The sequence below is a fragment of the Euleptes europaea genome, chromosome 17, assembly GCF_029931775.1.
Source record: "Euleptes europaea isolate rEulEur1 chromosome 17, rEulEur1.hap1, whole genome shotgun sequence".
Lineage (NCBI taxonomy): Eukaryota > Metazoa > Chordata > Lepidosauria > Squamata > Sphaerodactylidae > Euleptes > Euleptes europaea.
In genome coordinates this window covers 47,252,102-47,269,952 of record NC_079328.1, presented here as the reverse complement: position 1 = coordinate 47,269,952, position 17,851 = coordinate 47,252,102, and the positions used below count along the sequence as shown (strand labels likewise).

At 47.5% G+C, this 17,851-nt stretch overlaps 1 protein-coding gene across 1 annotated transcript in view; it reads right to left on the bottom strand.

The window, feature by feature from the left end:
* The window catches only part of CRISPLD2 (cysteine rich secretory protein LCCL domain containing 2), a 54,811-nt gene that overhangs the window by 22,770 nt on the left and 14,190 nt on the right, over positions 1 to 17,851 (bottom strand). Inside the window, exons 2-5 of the mRNA XM_056862384.1 lie at positions 12,184 to 12,479; positions 5,134 to 5,252; positions 1,330 to 1,462; positions 1,099 to 1,214 (exon numbers count right to left, since the gene is read on the bottom strand). Coding sequence (XP_056718362.1) covers positions 1,099 to 1,214; positions 1,330 to 1,462; positions 5,134 to 5,252; positions 12,184 to 12,479 — 664 coding nt within the window. The remainder of the gene's footprint in view (positions 1 to 1,098; positions 1,215 to 1,329; positions 1,463 to 5,133; positions 5,253 to 12,183; positions 12,480 to 17,851) is intronic.

The window sequence follows — 17,851 nt, the reverse complement described above, 5'->3', positions numbered from 1 at the left end:
GAATGTTCCCACCATTCTTGCATTTTGATAAATGACATGGGGAAAGATGGCTTCTTCCCCAAACCTACAGTCCTGTGGCACTTGACTGATAATTTGGCAAACCAAGGAAGCTAAGAACATTAGCTCTTTTGCATTTCCCAGCCAGCCCATTGACGACTGGGTTTTGCCACAGATCCCAGTCATGCATGTTTGACAAAACCTTTACCCAAGACACTGTCTGTTGCTATTTCTCACAACGCTATTCAAGGTGGCTGGAGAAAACAGCTTGGCCTGGGAGGTCTTCTCCTCTCAGCAGCATGGTCGATTTCAGTTTGGAAAGTTTCCAAGAGACTCTTCCAACACATCCAAAATACTAGCTGTGATATGTACTCTAGACAAATAGCATATGTCTGGGAATTTTCATCTCATGCATGCAGAGTTTTCCTCATATTAACCACTCGTCCCTGAGGTCTAGAAATCACTCAGTACCAACCTTTGGGTTGGATCCAAAGGTTCTGTTCCATTGACAGTGGGGGTATTAGGCCAAGAGGTACGTTCCACTGGAGGACGTCTCTTTGCATGGGAGGAAAGCTGCACCATTAGTGGAACTGAAACTTTGGATCTCATCCTCAGCCGCTGAGACATTGATGAGGACTACCCTGAGCCAATCAGTAACATGCTTGTTTGTGGTGTCTAACTGCCATCTTCCAGGTACTAGCTGGAGATCTCCTGCTATTACAACTGATCTCCAGCCAATAAAGATCAGTTCAGCTGGAGAAAATGGCTGCTTTGGCAATTGGACTATGGCATTGAAGTCCCTCCCCTCCCCAAACCCCGCCCTCCTCAGGCTCTGCCCCAAAAACCTCCTGCTGGTGGCGAAGAGGGACCTGCTGATAGGGACATCAACATTTGCCTATCTCCATGATTTGAACAAGCATGTGCCTGATAGGTTCAGGATAAAAACAAAGGCCTCATTCTCTTGAAGAAGTTGGTACCCATCAAGCTTCAGAGTTCATCAAAGCTCTGTCACATCCTGGAACCTCTACCACAAACCCCATTAAATGGCTTTTGAAAAGGCAAGAAATTCAGATATCACCATCTTGGCTTTGCTGTTCTTACTTGGGAGAATAATTACAGACCAGGTATACAGCGTTTTCCCAAGTCTCGCCCCACACGTTCATCCTCTTGCAGACATTCACAGCACAGCCGACTTTATTAGTGGTGGCCCAAACAATCTGTGGAAGAGAAATGTGGACATATGTGTGCATACGTACATGTGTCTGCCTTTACCCACGCTACAAAGGCTTGGACAAGAGGCTACAAGTTCCAACACAGTTTGATGCCCCTTACCTGTGTGTAATGAGTACACATTGGTCCTGAGCATTTCTCTGGGCACCACGGCTTACATTCATGAGAATATGGGTACGTATAGTCCTTAACTTCATCATACCAAGATTGGACATGGAAAGCTGGAGATCGGTACCTAGGGAAGCAAAGGCATACTTTGATTTTACCATGAATGCTACCAACACAAAAGATTATTGCCTCTACAAAACATCTTTCCTTCACTGTTAAGTTCCCAGGATCACCAGAAGTGCATAAACAGGACCTTTTTTTGTGGTGGAGCCCTGGCTCTGAAGTTTCCCACCCCACAGCAATCCTCCTTGCACCAAGTGCACAAAATTTTGAAATAAAAAGTGTATTATTTTCCTAAGCCCTTTGCTGAGGTTTTCTTTTTGGCTTATAATTCGACTGCCATTTACATTTTCCGTACATAGTGCATTGCTTTTCACCGCAAAAGAACAAAATCAAAGTAAGTTAACAAAACAATAAATATTGCAAGTTGAATTGTGCAATATAAGAAAAATCAGGGGAAATATTTATACTTTCAGCATAGGATCTATAAAAGCCAGCCTTCTGGCAAGAAAGAAAAAAGTGGCGTATATCTGAGTAATGCAGGCCACTCTCTGAATTTTGAGATTCAGCTAGGGTTGCCAAGTCTGGATTTGGACATTCCTGGAGATTTTGAGGGTGGGTTCTGTAGAAAGTGGTATGTGGAGGAGAGCTGCCGTTTCCTCCAGGGGAACTGATCTTTGCAGTCTGGAGATAAGTTGTAATTCTAGGAGATCTCCCTGCTCCACCTGGAGCTTGGAAACCCAAGCACTGCTGGCATCTGCTAGTGCTTAGGCATGAATCTGCCCCACAGCTATGCCTTCTGATCAGATCATAGCTAACTACAATGACTTGAAGCTGCCTGTATTTCTTGGACATCTGCAGTGAGAGAAGAAAGACTTCACGGGTTCTCTCTCCTCCAGCCGCAAGCTATATCAAGTAGGGTTGCCAACTGCCAGGTGGCGGCTGGAGATCTCCTGCTAATACAACTGATCTCCAGCCAATAGAGATCAGATCACCTGGAGAAAATGGCCGCTTTGGCAATTGGACTCTATGGCATTGAAGTCCCTCCCCTCCCCAAACCCCACCCTCCTCAGGCTCCACCCCAAAAACCTTCCGCTGGTGGCAAAGAGGGGCCTGGCAACCCTAATATCAAGTCACACTTCGGGATGCATGAGATAGGAGATAGATACTAGGGTTACCAGCTCAGGGTTGGGAAATACTGGGAGATTTGGGGGTGGAGCCTAAAGAGGGTTTGGGAGGGGAGGGACTTCGATGCCATAGAGTCCAATTGCCAAAGCGGTCATTTTCTCCAGGAGAATCGCCTGGAGATCAGTTGCAATAGCAGGAGATCTCCTGCTAGTACCTGTAGGTTGGCAACCCTAAGAGACCATGAACAGAAAAGGAGTCCAGATTCACCCAAAAGTGCATTCTTCAGCCGGTTCTTTCCATTTAGAAGTGGCAAAAACATTCAGCTGGACAAACAAGCCTTGTTTTCTTACTGTGTTAGGATGAAACATTCAACCGGGATTATGTAAAGTACACTTCTTGTTAACCCGCACACGTGTTTGCATTTGGGGAATGAACACAAGGGGCTCCCGGCTGGAAAAAGGAGCGCTAGATGGACAAGCAATAGCAACCAGATGCCCTTGGAGGATTAAAGAGAACTGCAATGTGGACACGATGCTCAAAAGCCAAATATAGATTTCTGCAAGCTGTGCAGAAACTCGGTCTTGCCTTCTCCCCATGTGTCCCGGCAGGGACATTTGCATCCCCATCTGGGAGCTGTGCTCCCTGCTGAGGATTGTTGTCCAAAGCCCTTTTTTCTTCAGACAGACAAACCACGTGGTGAGAAGCAACAGCTTTGGCATGGAAAACTTGCAGGCCGGAATTACAGTGGCTCCATCTTGGAGTTTTCTCCACAGTCAATTAGCTGCTGTTCCATTGTTAGTTGCACCCAGAAAGGCTGGAGGGCAGGGTTTGTGGCCATTTTCTCCAAGCGAACTGATAGGGTTGCCAGGTCCCCCTTTGCCACGGGTGGGAGGTTTTTGGGGCAGAGCCTGAAGAGGGCGGGGTTTGGGGAGGGGAGGGACTTCAATGCCATAGAGTCCAATGGCCAAAGCGGCCATTTTCTTCAGGAGAACTGATCTCTATCGGCTGGAGATCTGTTGTAATAGCAGGAGATCTCCAGCTAGTACCTGGAGGTTAGCAATCCTACGAACTGATCTCTCTTGAGTGGAGATCAGTTGTAATAGCAGGATGATAATGCCTGAGAATATGTATATTGAGTAAAAAGATATATATACTCCATCTGGGATTCATATGAGTATAATTTAAGTTTCTAGACAGATTATAAGTGAGCCTATGTGCTGTTATTTGTCTTTCCACGGTACCTGGAGGTTGGGAACCCTACTTACAGACCAATTACAATAAAACGTTTCGTGAATTTTGATGGGCTCCCGCTTGTCTGTATATTCCGAGCAATGTTGATAAGTTCAGCAAGATCTTTTTGGCTGGTGCGGTCATAAGGAATTCACAGAATCAAACAGACAAGGTTCAGGGCTTAAGCTGAAGATCCTGCATTTGTGTAAACACAGATGTTTGGGGCCTCAGTGCTCTTCCAAGCTACAAAAGGCCAGAAGGTCCTTAATGGGAAATACCTGTGGTCATTCTGGCTTTAAATAAGCATTTACAAAGTCTGAGCCTACTTGGTGAAAAACCCAGAGCTTTCTAGGACTGAGGAAGACAGAATTCCAGACAATGCTGATTGAGTGTCATTTGAATTACTAAAGCTGACATGCCATCATAGCATAGTGGTTAAGACAGGGATCCACGAGCCAAGAGGTCTTCTGAACATTGAGTGGGATCCAGAGTTTGCTTGCACAAAAGAAATTTTCCTCTCCTGCTTGCTGATTCAGTCTCCTGTGCCCCCCAAAGCCACCTCCGAGGTTTGGAAGATCCTTGGAAATAATGAAGGATGTATGCAGGGGGTTGAAGTCCGAGTAGGGAAATCATGGAAGCTTTAGTTGCAAGAGTTGCCAGCTCCAGGTTGGGAAATACCTGTACACTTTGGGGGAGCAGCCTGTGGAGGGTGGGGTTTGGGAAGGGGAGGGACTTCAATGGGGTATAATGCCATAGAGTCCACTTTCCAAAGCGGCCATTTTCTCCAGAAGAACTGATATCTGTTGCCTGGACATCAGTTATAACTGCGTGAGATCTCCAGACACCACCTGGAGGTTGGCAACCCTAGTAGTCTAGACATTAGGAAGAATTTTCTAACAGTTAGAGCAGTTCCTCAGTGGAACAGGCTTCCTCGTGAGGTGGTGACCTCTACTTCCCTGGAGGTTTTTAAGCAGAAGCTAGATGGCCATGTGTCAGCAATGCTGATTCTATTACCTTAGGCAGATAATGAGAAGGAGGGCATCTTGGGCATCTTCTGGGCATGGAGTAGGGGTCACTGGGGGTTTGCGGGGGAGGTAGTTGTGAAATTCCTGCATTGGGCAGGGGGTTGGACTAGATGACCCTGGTGGTCCCTTCCAACTCTATGATTCTACGATAGTTGCCCTCTGAAAGGAGGAGCTCTTTCCACTTGCTCAAAGAGGAGATTAATCCAACCCCATAATCTATGGAGAGTGATCTTTTTGGAAACATTTCAAAGGTCTTCCCCTCCCCACTGACCATTTAAAACCATACTGGTGGTCTCATCCCAGGAAGATTTCCGTAGGAGACACTACGGAAACCACATCGCTTTCCAGATCTTACCTGCCCCAATGAACTGCCAGGTTTTGACCAATAGACATCAGGAGAGTGCTGGGGCCGTGATCCCAAATGCACTCGTGGGCCCAGGATTCAGCTGTTCTCTCCAGCTCATCATCCCAGGTCTGTATGAAAGAAAGAGGACAGGAGTCTTGATCAAAGTCACCAAAAGGGATAAAATTAAATCAAAAGGGTTTTCGGCTAAACATTAGGAAGAACTTCCTGACAGAGCGGTTTGTCAGCAGATCAGGCTTCCTCAGGAGGTTGGGGGCTCTCCTTCTTTGGAGGTTTTTAAGCAGAGGCTAGATGGTCATCTGTCAGCAATGGATATTTCGTTGGTGGAAATGTTAGGGGCAGCCCCACTGGGAAACTCCTGGGTCTTTCCAGACACCACCACAACAGACCCCCAACAGGGTTGCCAGGTCCCTCTTTGCCACCGGTGGGAGGTTTTGGGGGTGGAGCCTAAGGAGGGCGGGATTTGGGGAGGGGAGGGACTTCAATGCCATAGAGTCCAATTGCCAAAGCAGACATTTTCTCAAGGGGAACTGATCTCTATCGGCTGGAGATCAGTTGTAATAGCGGGAGATCTCCAGCTAGTACCTGGAGGTTGGCAACCCTAGACCCCAATATCCTGGCTCAGGGTTGCCAACCTCCAGGTGGTAGCTGGAGATCTCCCGCTATTACAACTACTCTCCCAGCAACAGAGATCAGCTCACCTGGAGAAAATGGCCACTTTGAAAGGTGGACTCTGAGCCATTATACTCCTCTGAAGACCCTCCCCTCCCCAAACTCCTCCCTCTTCAGGCTCCACCCACAAAATCTCCAGGTGTTTCCCAACCCAGAGCTGGCAACCCTATCCTGGCCCCTTTCAGTCACCGGCTCCCAGCTTACACTGCTGATGACTGACACAGGCTTTTAAAACCCCTGATTCCTTTGCTTATTTTCCATCCTAGATTCACAATCAGCGCAGGAGTTACTCGGCCTTGGCTGCTTGCCCTGTTCTTTACTACTGGCCTATAATGAAAACATACAATGGAAGTGCTTGTTATTAGACACACAAAGTGGTTTGGGGCAATTTTATTCTTGGCCGGCAATGCCGCCAAGACTGTACATTGTTCACATCTGGCTGACGACGGGAGTCTGCCAAAACACACGCTACGGAATTCGTTTTCCCTTAACCCTGAAGACCGCCGCAAGCCGTCAGCTTGACTCTCTCCTAGAATCATAGAGTTGGAAGGGACCACCAGGGTCGCCTAGTCCAACCCCCTGCACAAGGCAGGAAATTCACAACTACCTCCCCCCCCCACACCCCCAGTGACCCCTACTCCATGCCCAGAAGATGGCCAAGATGTCCTCCCTCTCAGGATCTGCCTAAGGTCACAGAATCAGCATTGCTGACAGATGGCCATCTAACCTCTTCTTAAAAACCTCCATGGAAGGAGAGCTCACCACCTCCCAAGGAAGCCTGTTCCACTGAGGAACCGCTCTGTTAGAAAATTCTTCCTAATGTCTAGACGGAAACTCTTTTGATTTAATTTCAACCCGTTGGTTCTGGTCCGACCTTCTGAGGCAACAGAAAACAACTCTGCACCTTCCTCTATATGACAGCCCTTCAAGTACTTGAAGGTGGTTATCATATCACCCCTCAGTCTTCTCCTAGCTTTGGAACAATCCCGCAAGATGTTTTTCTGGCGTGAACCCCATTTAAAAGCGCAGGAGCACAGCGGGATCAGTCCACTGATAAGAAATACCTAGGTTCTGCGTGGACACGGTTTTGAGTTTTATTTCAGATATAGTTTTGGGAGGGTAGCCATGTTAGTCTGCAGAAGGACACCTAGATTCAAGACCAGGAGCACCTTAGAGACCAAGAAGATTGTTGAGAGCCAAAGCTCCTTTTTTATATATATGATCTATTTGGGGTTTAAGTAACCTGGGAGTGTGTGTGGGGGGGTAGGGTTGCCAACCTCCAGATACTTGCTGGAGATCTCCTTCTATTACAACTGATCTCCAGCCGATAGAGTTCAGTTCACCTATAGAAAATGGCCACCTTGGCAATTGGACTCTATGGCATTGAAGTCACTTTCCTCCACAAACCACGCCCTCCTTAGACTCCACCCCAAAAACCTCCCACCGGTGGTGAAGAGGGACCAGGCAACTCTAGAGGGGGGAGGTAGTTGTGAATTTCCTGCATTGTGCAGGGAATTGGACTAGATGACCCTGGTGGTCCCTTCCAGCTTTATGATTCTATGAAATCTGTAGGCTCTATAGATGGTAAAATAGGTACTGGGGCACAGGCTACAAAATATGAACTGTTTCCATTGCAGCTAGGGTTGCCAACCTCCAAGTACTAGCTGGAGATCTCCTGCTATTACAACTGATCTCCAGCCGATAGGGATCAGTTCACCTGGAGAAAATGGCCACTTTGTCAATTGGACTCTATGGCATTGAAGTCCCTCCCCTCCCCAAACCCCACCCTCCTCAGGCTCCACCCCAAAAACCTCCCTGGCAACCCTGATTGCAGCTCTGTCTTCACTCCATTCGAATGATTGTGTGCAAGTATGACTAGGGGGGACCTTCTAGTGTATCTGTTCACTTATTTACTTCCTTCATGTACAACTGAAGTAAATGGGAGCCTATGTGGTGCAGTGGTTAAGAATATTGGACTAGTATCTGGGATACTAGTCCAATATCCTCACTCATGCCATGGAAGCTTGCTGGGCAACCTTGGTCCCACTCTCTCAGCCTAATCTACTTCACAGGGTCGTTGTGAGAATAAAATGGAGGAGACTGATGCAAGCCACCTTGGTTCCCCTTTGGGGAGAAAGGTGGGGTATAAAGGAATAAAATAAAACACTCCACCTTTTTCTTCCAATTAGGGATGCCAAGTGGCTTACATCAGTCTCCTCTCCTCCATTTTTCCTCACAGCAACCCTGCGTGGTGAGTCATGTGGATTTGAACCCAGGCTCCACCCCAAAATCTCCAGTAATTTCCCAACCCGGAGTTGGTAACCCTCAGTAGTGCACAAAGAACCCCAGAACTGGAGTATCCATCAAGAAACAGTCTTTGTTTTGACAGTATTGGCATTTAACAAAGAAAGGCATTCAACATGCACATGAATTTGTCATTGAATTAGCTGCCTAGTATTTATTTTATCTGTTAAACTTAAAGCAAAACCAAGAGCGGGCCATGTACATCCCTGGCTGGCTTTCCTGCCAAATCTGACTGAGTTCAGGTCATTTAAGCACATCCATGCTCAGGCCGTGTGGCCTTTCATAGCCAAAGCATGGCAGGAGCAGGGGAGAAATCAGGCACTGGGCCAAGTACACATGTTGAAGCTAATTGCTTCCAATTAACACTGGCTCTAATTGGAACATTTTGCTATGGGGGATGCAGAAAACACCAAGTACACAACCATCTGCTGATCCATTTCTGTTTTAAGTTCAGCTCCCGGTCTAAAAAGCGTGCAAGGTTCCCCCACGGAGGAGACACACGTCTTGCAGAAAACACAAAGGGGAAATTTGTATTCTGAAGGCGTACGCTGTGATTTCCAAGTCCTATTAGGTAAATAGGACTTGCTGAAAGGTGGATTATGGGCTTCTCCCCGGAGAACCATTGAGCATCGTCTTTTTCACTGCAGTCTGTGAGGCTCTTTTATATGCTCCCACATCGCCTCGAAGAAGAAGGGGGGAGAAAAGACACGAGAAAAGCACACTGAACGAATCCAAACATGAAGGAGTAACCATGTTGGACGAGTAAATAGACATTGGCTGGAGAGTCTTCTTCTACAGTGGGGAGCGGCAGGGAACCGAGAAGCCAAGGAAAATATATTTGGCTCCCTGACTCAGCCGTGTGTTTATTTTGTGAGAAGCAGCAGAGATGTTGCTGCCCTCGCAGGTCTGAAACAGTGACAGAAGCCCAAATAGATTCGCAGCTGGATCCGACAAACAGGGCTACCGTGTATCCTAATCACCTGTCACTAAATTGCACATGCGCGGAGCTCATTGCGCGATGCATAACTGGCGTCCAGAAGGGAGAAGGGCAAGTTGAACACATGAACACATGAAGCTGCCTCGTACTGAATCAGACCCTTGGTCCATCCAAGTCAGTATTGTCTACTCTGACCCGCAGCGGCTCTCCAGGTTCTCCGGGAGGTCTTTCACATCACCTACCTGCCTAGTCCCTTTAACTGGAGATGCCGGGGATTGAACCTGGGACCTTCTGCATGCCAAGCAGATGCTCTACGAACTGAGCCACAGCCACTCCCAAAGTTCATAGCAGGGCTATGCTGAAAGTTGGCCTTGCAAACGAAGGCATTTTCCATGGAAATCTAGGGGTTATCTACATAAATATGTAACTGTTTTAAGATCAGTAAATACAAACTTCTTAGAAAGGGATTATACATTCTTCTTTCACTGACAAATCCAGTATGACTAATGGCGAAAGTCCTGGAAGCTTGGGGGATGAATATTTTCCATCTTTTAGGTGCTATTTTTCAAAACTCTGCTTTTTTGCCCTGCAGGAAATTACAACACAGCCTCTCCCCTACCCCCATCTACATGGAATGGTGATTGGGACCAGGGCAGGTTAGCCCCAAAATGTCTTCTTCTTATCTCTTGGCGGTGAAGAGAGTAGAGAAGTACAATTCTCGGTAGCCAAAGAAACCACCACAGCACCCCAAAACAGCCAATAAGAGACGGAATATTTTGGAAGCCTCTAAAGGCCACTGTACAGATTCGAGAAGACAGAAAGGCCCACAACACAAGGATAGTGCCTTCACTTTGCACACAGGTCCCAGGTACAACCCCAAGCATGGCCAATTACAAAAGAGGTCATGTTGTAAAAGACCCCTGCCTGGAGACCAAGACAGACATGACTGTCAAGTTCTGTGATTGGATCAAGGGGTAGAAGAGGTAACCCCTTTCTTCTGTAGAACAATGGCCATGATCCGTGGTGTCATTTTGCAGCTCAGTTACGCATCTGGGGATCTGAAACCCAGCATCTTGCCATACCTTTGGGAGGTATCAAGTAGATAGGTCCATTGCATGAGAGAGGTGGCAACTTTTCTCTTTAGAGTGTCAATGAAAAATTAAATTTCATTTCCCCCTTTTTTAAAAATGTGAAATCGTGGATGAATAGCCAATGGCTGCTAAACCTAGGGAAAGGAAAGTTATTGGTTCATTCCAGAGGGAAAGACACGGGGAATCAAGCATAGCCCTGAATAGCCCCACTCTGGATTTCATTTCTTGGTCACACCAGTGAGTGACAAAAAGCCAAGGACCTATTTTTAGTAGGAGTCTGCATACAAATAATGAATGTATGCTCAGCAAAGGGCTGGGTTGACCTGACCTACTAACAGTTCCTTTCCAACTGAATTGACTCAAGAAGTGGAAATCTGAGCTGAGTTTTTACTTCAGGGAAACCACTTGAGGGAAAACCTCCTCACGCTGGAATTTCTTTCAGACAGGCAGCCTAAAGGAGAGGGGAATGAGGTTAGCCTCAGGGCCACGTCCAGGGATGGAATTACATGTTACGATAAACATAGAGGCGACACCGATAATCACACCCTTGTGGTCTCGCTGTCCCAGTCTCGCTGTCCCCTTGTGATCAGGGTTGCCAATTCTGGGTTAGGAAATTCCTGGAGATTTAAGGGTGAAGAATGTTGAAGGTTGGGGTTTGGGGAGGAGAGGAGAGGGACCTCAGTGGGGCATAATGCCATAGAGTCCAATTGCCAAAGCAGCCATTTTTCTGCAAGGGAAACTGATCTCTGTAGGCTGGAGATCAGTTGTAATTCCAGGCCCTACCTGGAGGTTGGCAACTCTACTTGTGAGGAGCCCTATCGCTGGTAAAACATCATTGTGCATTTCTCCACCCAAAGCAGCTGCAGCCAGTGAGGGGCAGGGAATAGGGTTGCCCACCTCCAGGTACTAGATGGAGATCTCCCACTATTACAACTGATCTCCACCCAACAGAGATCAGTTCATCGGGAGAAAATGGCCGCTTTGGCAATTGGACTCTATGGCATTGAAGTCCCTCCCCTCCCGAAACCCCACCCTCCTCAGGCTCTGCCCCAAAAATCTCCAGGTATTTCTCAACCCAGAGCTGACAGGGAAGGACACATTCTTATAATCTTGATAAGACACACATTGCATTCCTATTTTTAAAGGTAGCCCAGATTGATCATAATTTGTTTATTTGTTTGTTCAATTAAATTTGTACCCCGCCCTCCTCAGCCGAGGCCAGGCTCAGAGCGGCTTTCTCCTCCTAACAGAACAGATGGAGGTCTTCACACCCACAGACTCGTACCCAGTTTCAGCAGCGGTCTAGATGCTTGCAAACAACATTCAGACAGTCCTGTCTAAGACTCCTGTACCCTGATATGCAATTTGCAAAGTGGTGCCTTAGAGACTAACAACATTTATTTCAGCACAAACTTTCATGAGTCACAGATCACTGCTTCAGATCTGAAGAAAGACCGCTGGACTTTTGTTTCCTGATACGTGTAGACCTCGGCAAGGAGGATATTTAGGGGGGGAGGTAGGTCTATCAGCAGCTACTAGCCATGGTGACTAAAGGAAACCCCCACATTCAGATAGGGTTGCCAGGTCCCTCTTCACCACCGACGGGAGGTTTTTGGGGTGGAGCCTGAGGAGGGCAGGGTTTGGGGAAGCGAGGGACTTCAATGCCGTAGAATCCAATTGCCAAAGCAGCCAGTTTCTCCAGGTGAACTGATCTCTGTCGGCAGGAGATCAGTTATAATAGCAGGAGATCTCCAGCTAGTACCTGGAGGTTGGTAACCCTACATTCAGAGGCAGCCCACCTCCAAATACCACTGCCAGGAGGCAACATAAAGGGAAGGCCTCAGCCTCTATGCCCTGTTGCTGGCCCTCCAGAAGAACCGTTTGGACTCTGTGTGAGACAGGACATTCGACTAGATGGACCGCCAATCTGATCCAGCAGGACTCTCCTTACGTCTTTAAGAACTGCAGCATATCCCAAAACTTTAAGGGAAGTGGGGATAGAGGAATCCTGGACTTCTCTCAACATTTTCCACTCACCATGTACTCCATATTGGATGCTGAAGGATAGACCTGGCCTCTCAATTTATTATGAAGCATCAGAATCTCTTCTTTGTCTGATCTGGAAATGGCTCTCTTCGCCCTCGAGTGGGGCTGTTGGTCCTGGTATCGGCTCAGGATGCTTTCTAGTTGGGTTGCATTGGGCAAGAACAAACAGTGGATTCCATGGGCTAAGAAGAGCAGTCCAAATGGGATGATGGCCCAAGACAGAGCCGGGCTTCTGGCCATTCTCTGCTCGAGGAGAAAACACTCCTTTGAAAGGAACTTCTTCTGATCTAGAATATAGGGAGAAGAACGGGAAAAATGGCATTCCATTTGGTATCGGAGAGACATTTGATCAAGAAGAAGAAGAAGAATCAAGAATCACTTAAGGAAGAATCAAACTGGCTTACAATCACCTTCCTTTCCCCTGCCCGCAACAGACACCCTGTGAGGTAGGTGGGGCTGAGAGAGTGTGACTAGTCCAAGGTCACCCAGCTGGCTTCATTCGGAGGAGTGGGGAAACAAATCCAGTTCACCAGATTAGCCTCCGCCACTCACGTGGAGGAGTGGGGAATCAAACCCGGTTCTCCAGATCAGACTCCACCTCTCCAAACCACTGCTCTTAACCACTATACCATGCTGGCTTTCAATTGTTGGCTATTCTATTTTCACCAGAAAGGGTTCCATTTTTTCACTTTTGGTTCCCAGCATTCCAAGAGCACACCTAATACCAGCTAGCCACATTCTGCACCTACAAAAGGCAGCAGAACATCCTACACAGGATGTAGAGAAAGAGGCCATGAAATCATGCCCCCAAAAGACTCTTGTCCCCCACTTCCCTTTTCCCCTAACATTCATCCCAATGATGAGTTCTGGAAAGTGCAAAAGCTCACGCATTGCATTGTGCCATTTTAGTTGGGTTTATTTTTGGAGAAAATTGAATCATTTTACATCTGGAACTGAACAAGTTCTTTCAGTGAGTTCCCATAAGTTTGCAATTTTTGTCCGCTCCAAAGCACTAGACATTTTTTAAATAGTTCTCATAAATTTAAGAGCACCTTCAGACTCTACCTTCTCAGCCCAGGTATCATCACAATGCATCTCCCTTTTGCATCGCTCATCTAATGTCAAAAGTCCAAGACCATGTGGGAAGAATCCATGGTGTGTCCTCCTTTCCTTTCCACACTATTATTGTAATTCCCAGAAGCTGCAATACTGTGGTGTGGAGGAGAGCCATAATTGTGGCCACATCTTGTGTGGTCCAGAGCTTCTGCCATTACTCAAGTAGTGTAGGAAGGGACATGTGAAACTGCCTTCTACGGAATCAGATACACCAGTATCTCGGTATTGCCTACTTTGACTGCCAGTTGCTCTCCAAGGTCTTAGGAAGAGAAAGGTCTTTTTCAATGTCTGCTGAGATCCCTTTGTCAACTGGAGATGCCAAGGACTGAACCTGAGACTTTCTGCATGCCAAAAGCAGGTGCTCAACCAATGAGCCCCAGTCTGCACATCAGAATGTATCCTTGAACCCTGTAGATCGATGTCAACAAAATTTGTTTCAAAATAAATCAATCGAAGCCAAGTTTTAGCAACACTCAAGACCCTTTGCAAAGGGGGCCCCATCAATCTATCATGCATTCAAGACCTTAAACGACCCTGAACTTAAAGTCAGGGGTGTTTGAACAAGGAGGTAAGGCACCTTCTTAATAGAAAGAGTTAGCAGATGTTCCCAAACAGGTGGGCTGAAGGGGTCAGACATGAGCTATGAGCCATTTCTGCCTGGCAGAACATAGAGGCAAATCCTTCTGCCAGCTCCCTGAATCTTGAGTGGCTTAGATGAAGAGATGCCAAAAATATCAGAGCAATGAAAAGACCCATTTGCTGAAGATGAGTTGGGATTTTGTTGTTGCAACATCTTCAGTTTGAGGTGCAGGTGAGCAGCTGAAGGAATACAGAAGTACTGAAACTGCGGGAAATGGGAGGGAGAGAACTAAGATTTTAAAGTTCCGCGTAGAATCGAGAATTTCCTCACTGCTCTAACCCTTCTCCGCTGCTGACCCATCTGCCTAGGACTCCCTCCCATAGGCCCCACCTTTTGCTCCAGCTCCTGTCTGACACTATGCCTTCCTTGCGTTGGACTCTGCCTCTGCTTTCTACCTTTGTCATATAAGGAAGGAGATCCTGCCTGCCTGTTGCCCCTCTCTTGGGGAAATGAGAAGAGAGCGCTTGACTTTTGCAGGGTGGAGCTTTAGCCTGGTGAGATAAAGGCAGTGTCTGAACCACAAAACCTTCCTGCGTTCTCAGCCTTGCCACTCTGACCTGCACTTATAAGCCAAGCTTTAGGGCTGCCAACCTCCAGGTGGGGCCTGGAGATCTCCTAGAATCCCAAGTAATTTCCAGACTACAGAGATCAGTTCCCCAGGAAAAAATGGCTGCTTTGGAGGTTATCCTCCTTTGCATCCCTGCTGATTTATCTCCCCAAATGCTGCCCTCCCCAGGCTCTGCCCCCAAATCTCCAAGAATTTTGCAACCTAATCAGGGTTGGGAAACACCTGGAGATTTTGGGGGTGGAGTCTGAGGAGGGTGGGGTTTGGAGAGGGGAGGGACTTCAATTGCCAAAGCGGCCATTTTCTCCAGGGGAACTGATCTCTGTCGCCTGGGGATCAGCTGTAATAGCAGATCTCTATCCACCACCAGGAGGTTGGCAACCCTTGCAGCTCTGCTTAAATCATTAGAACCCACCACCGCTTTCCAGAGAGTTCCATGATTTTTCAGGCCCATTCGAGACACATGCAAGAAAAGAAACATTTTCTCTGATGTGTGATACAACTATGGTTGCCAACATCCAGATACTAACTGGAGATCTCCTGCTATTACAACTGATCTCTAGCTTTGGCAGTTGGACTCTATGGCATTGAAGTCCCTCCCCTCCCCAAACCCTGCCCTCCTCAGGCTCCTCCCCAAAAACCTCCCACTGGTTATGAAGAGGGACCTGGCAACCCTAGACACAACTGCAGCCAGATCTGCTACCAGGCACAAAAGACAGCTTTTTGAACCAGGATCCCTTAAGAGGGCCCCCTGCTTTCCAAACCCGGCAGGGCCAAAACCTCTTTCCCCGTTCATCCTCTGCCTGTCCAACAGTCACAGATGGGCCTGCCCAGGGACTCCCCTTCTTTGCCCCTCGGCTTCCTAAATCGGCAGTTTCAGTTTTCCGCAAGACAAACATTGCAGCATTGTCCGTTTCCCCGGAACCTCCCTCTGGGCAAGAGGCTTGCTTGGGCGAGGGCTCACCCCGAGCCGTTCCTTTTGGAGACAGCCTGACCCACTTCAGGAGACAATTCCTACTTTCAGAGACTCCTCCGAGGGGTTATAAATAGACACTCTTCTCCGAGCACGGACAATGCGGCCTTTTAGCAGAAGCACTTTTTTCCCGAGGCGTTCTGCTTTTTAGGCACAGCGGCGCTCAGCAGCAGGACAGAGGACCCAGGCAGCCTCCCCAGCGAGACTCCCTTTCCCAAGCAAGAGCCGGGTCTCTGCTCCAGGGAAACAGTAGAGTTACAGAGAGAGCAAGAGGGCCAATCTGATGTAATGTTTGTCAGCACACACACACACACAGCCCCCAACCTGGTTCATTTATGCAGCGGATGGACGATGGAGAGAGTCTTCCAGGCTAATTTTTGGCCACCCGAGCTGAAGCGCATCCATCAGTTCGTCCCTGGCCTGCTGGTGAACAGATGGAGCATTGTGTCCATTTTTCCCCCCATTCACAGAGCCATCCATCTGTCTATGAAATTACCTGAAATAAGCTTTTTATCCTGAGGTTCTAGGTAAGGAGAGGGTTGCCAACCTCCAGGTACTAGCTGGAGATCTCCTGCTATTACAACTGATCTCCAGCAGATAGAGATTTACGGCATTGAAGTCCCTCCTCTCCCAAAACCCACCCTTCTCAGGCTCCGCCCCCAAAACCTCCCGCCGGTTGTGAAGAGGGACCTGGCAACCCTAGGTAATGATCTGTAGCACAGCGGCTAAGAGAACAAGATGTAGTCGGGAAGGTTCCCACGATGCATAGTTAAATTGTGGAACTCCCTGCTCCAGGATGTGGTGATGGCTGCCAACTTGGAAGGCTTTAAGAGGGGATGTTCATGGAGGGTAGGACTGTCCATGGCTACTACTCAGAATGGATACTAGCCGTGATGCTGCATACCTATTATCTCTATATCAGAGGAGCATGCCTATTATATTAGGTGCTGTAGAACATAGGCAGGACAATGCTGCTGCAGTCATAAGAACATAAGAAAAGCCCTGCTTGATCAGACCCAGGCCCATCAAGTCCAGCAGTCTGTTCACACAGTGGCCAACCAGGTGACTTTAGGAAGCCACAAACAAGACGACTGCAGCAGCACCATCCTGCCTGTGTTCCACCGCACCCAAAATAATAGGCATGCTCCTCTGATACTAGAGAGAATAGGTATGCAGCATGACCAGTAACCATTCTAACTAATAACCATGAATACCCCTCTCCCCCATGAATATGTCCACCTCCCTCTTAAAGCCCTCCAAGCTGGCAGCCATCACCACATCCTGGGGCAGGGAGTTCCACAATTTAACTATGCATTGTGTGAAAATATATTTCCTTTTATCTGTTTTGAATCTCTCGCTCTCCAGCTTTAGCAGATGACCCCGTGTTCTAGTATTATGGGAGAGGGAGAAAAACCTCTCCCTGTCCACTCTCTCCAAACCATGCATAATTTTATAGACCTCTATCATGTCTCCCCTTAGCCGCCTTCTTTCCAAGCTAAACAGCCCTAAGTGTCCTAACAGCTCCCCATAGGACAGTTGCTCTATTCCCTTAATCATTTTGGTTGCTCTTTTCTGCACCTTCTCAAGCTCTGTAATATCCTTTTTTAGGTGTGGTGACCAGAACTGTACACAGTATTCCAAGTGTGGTCTCACCATAGATTTGTACAAGGGCAGTATGATATCAGCAGTTTTATTCTCTATTCCTCGTCTAATTATGGCCAGCATGGAATTTGCCTTTTTTACAGCAGCCGCACACTGGGTTGACATCTTCATTGAGCTATCCACTACCACCCCAAGATCCCTTTCTTGGTCTGTCGCTGCCAGCACAGATCCCATCAGTGTATATGTGAAGTTGGGATTTTTGCCCCAATATGCATCACTTTACACTTGCTCACATTGAATCTCATTCGCCATTTTAATGCCCATTCTTCCAGTATGCAGAGATCCTTCTGGAGCTCTTCACAGTCCAATTTTGTTTTAACCACCCTAAATAATTTGGTGTCATCTGCAAACTTGGCTACTTCACTGTTTAACCCCAACTCTCAGGTCATTGATGAACAGGTTGAAAAGCACCAGTCCCAACACAGATCCCTGAGGCACCTCACTGCTCACATCCCGCCATTGTGAGAACTGACCATTGATTCCTACTCTCTTCTTCCTATTTTTTCAGCCAGCTCTCAATCCATAAGAGGACTTGTCCTCTTATCCCATGTCTTCTTGTTTGTGGTCTTCCTAAAGACCCTTGGTTGGCCACTGTGTGAACAGACTGCTGGACTTGATGGACCTTGGTCTGATCCAGCATGGATTTTCTTATGTTCTTATGAAGGACAAGGCTATACATGGCTACTAGTCATGATGCATACCT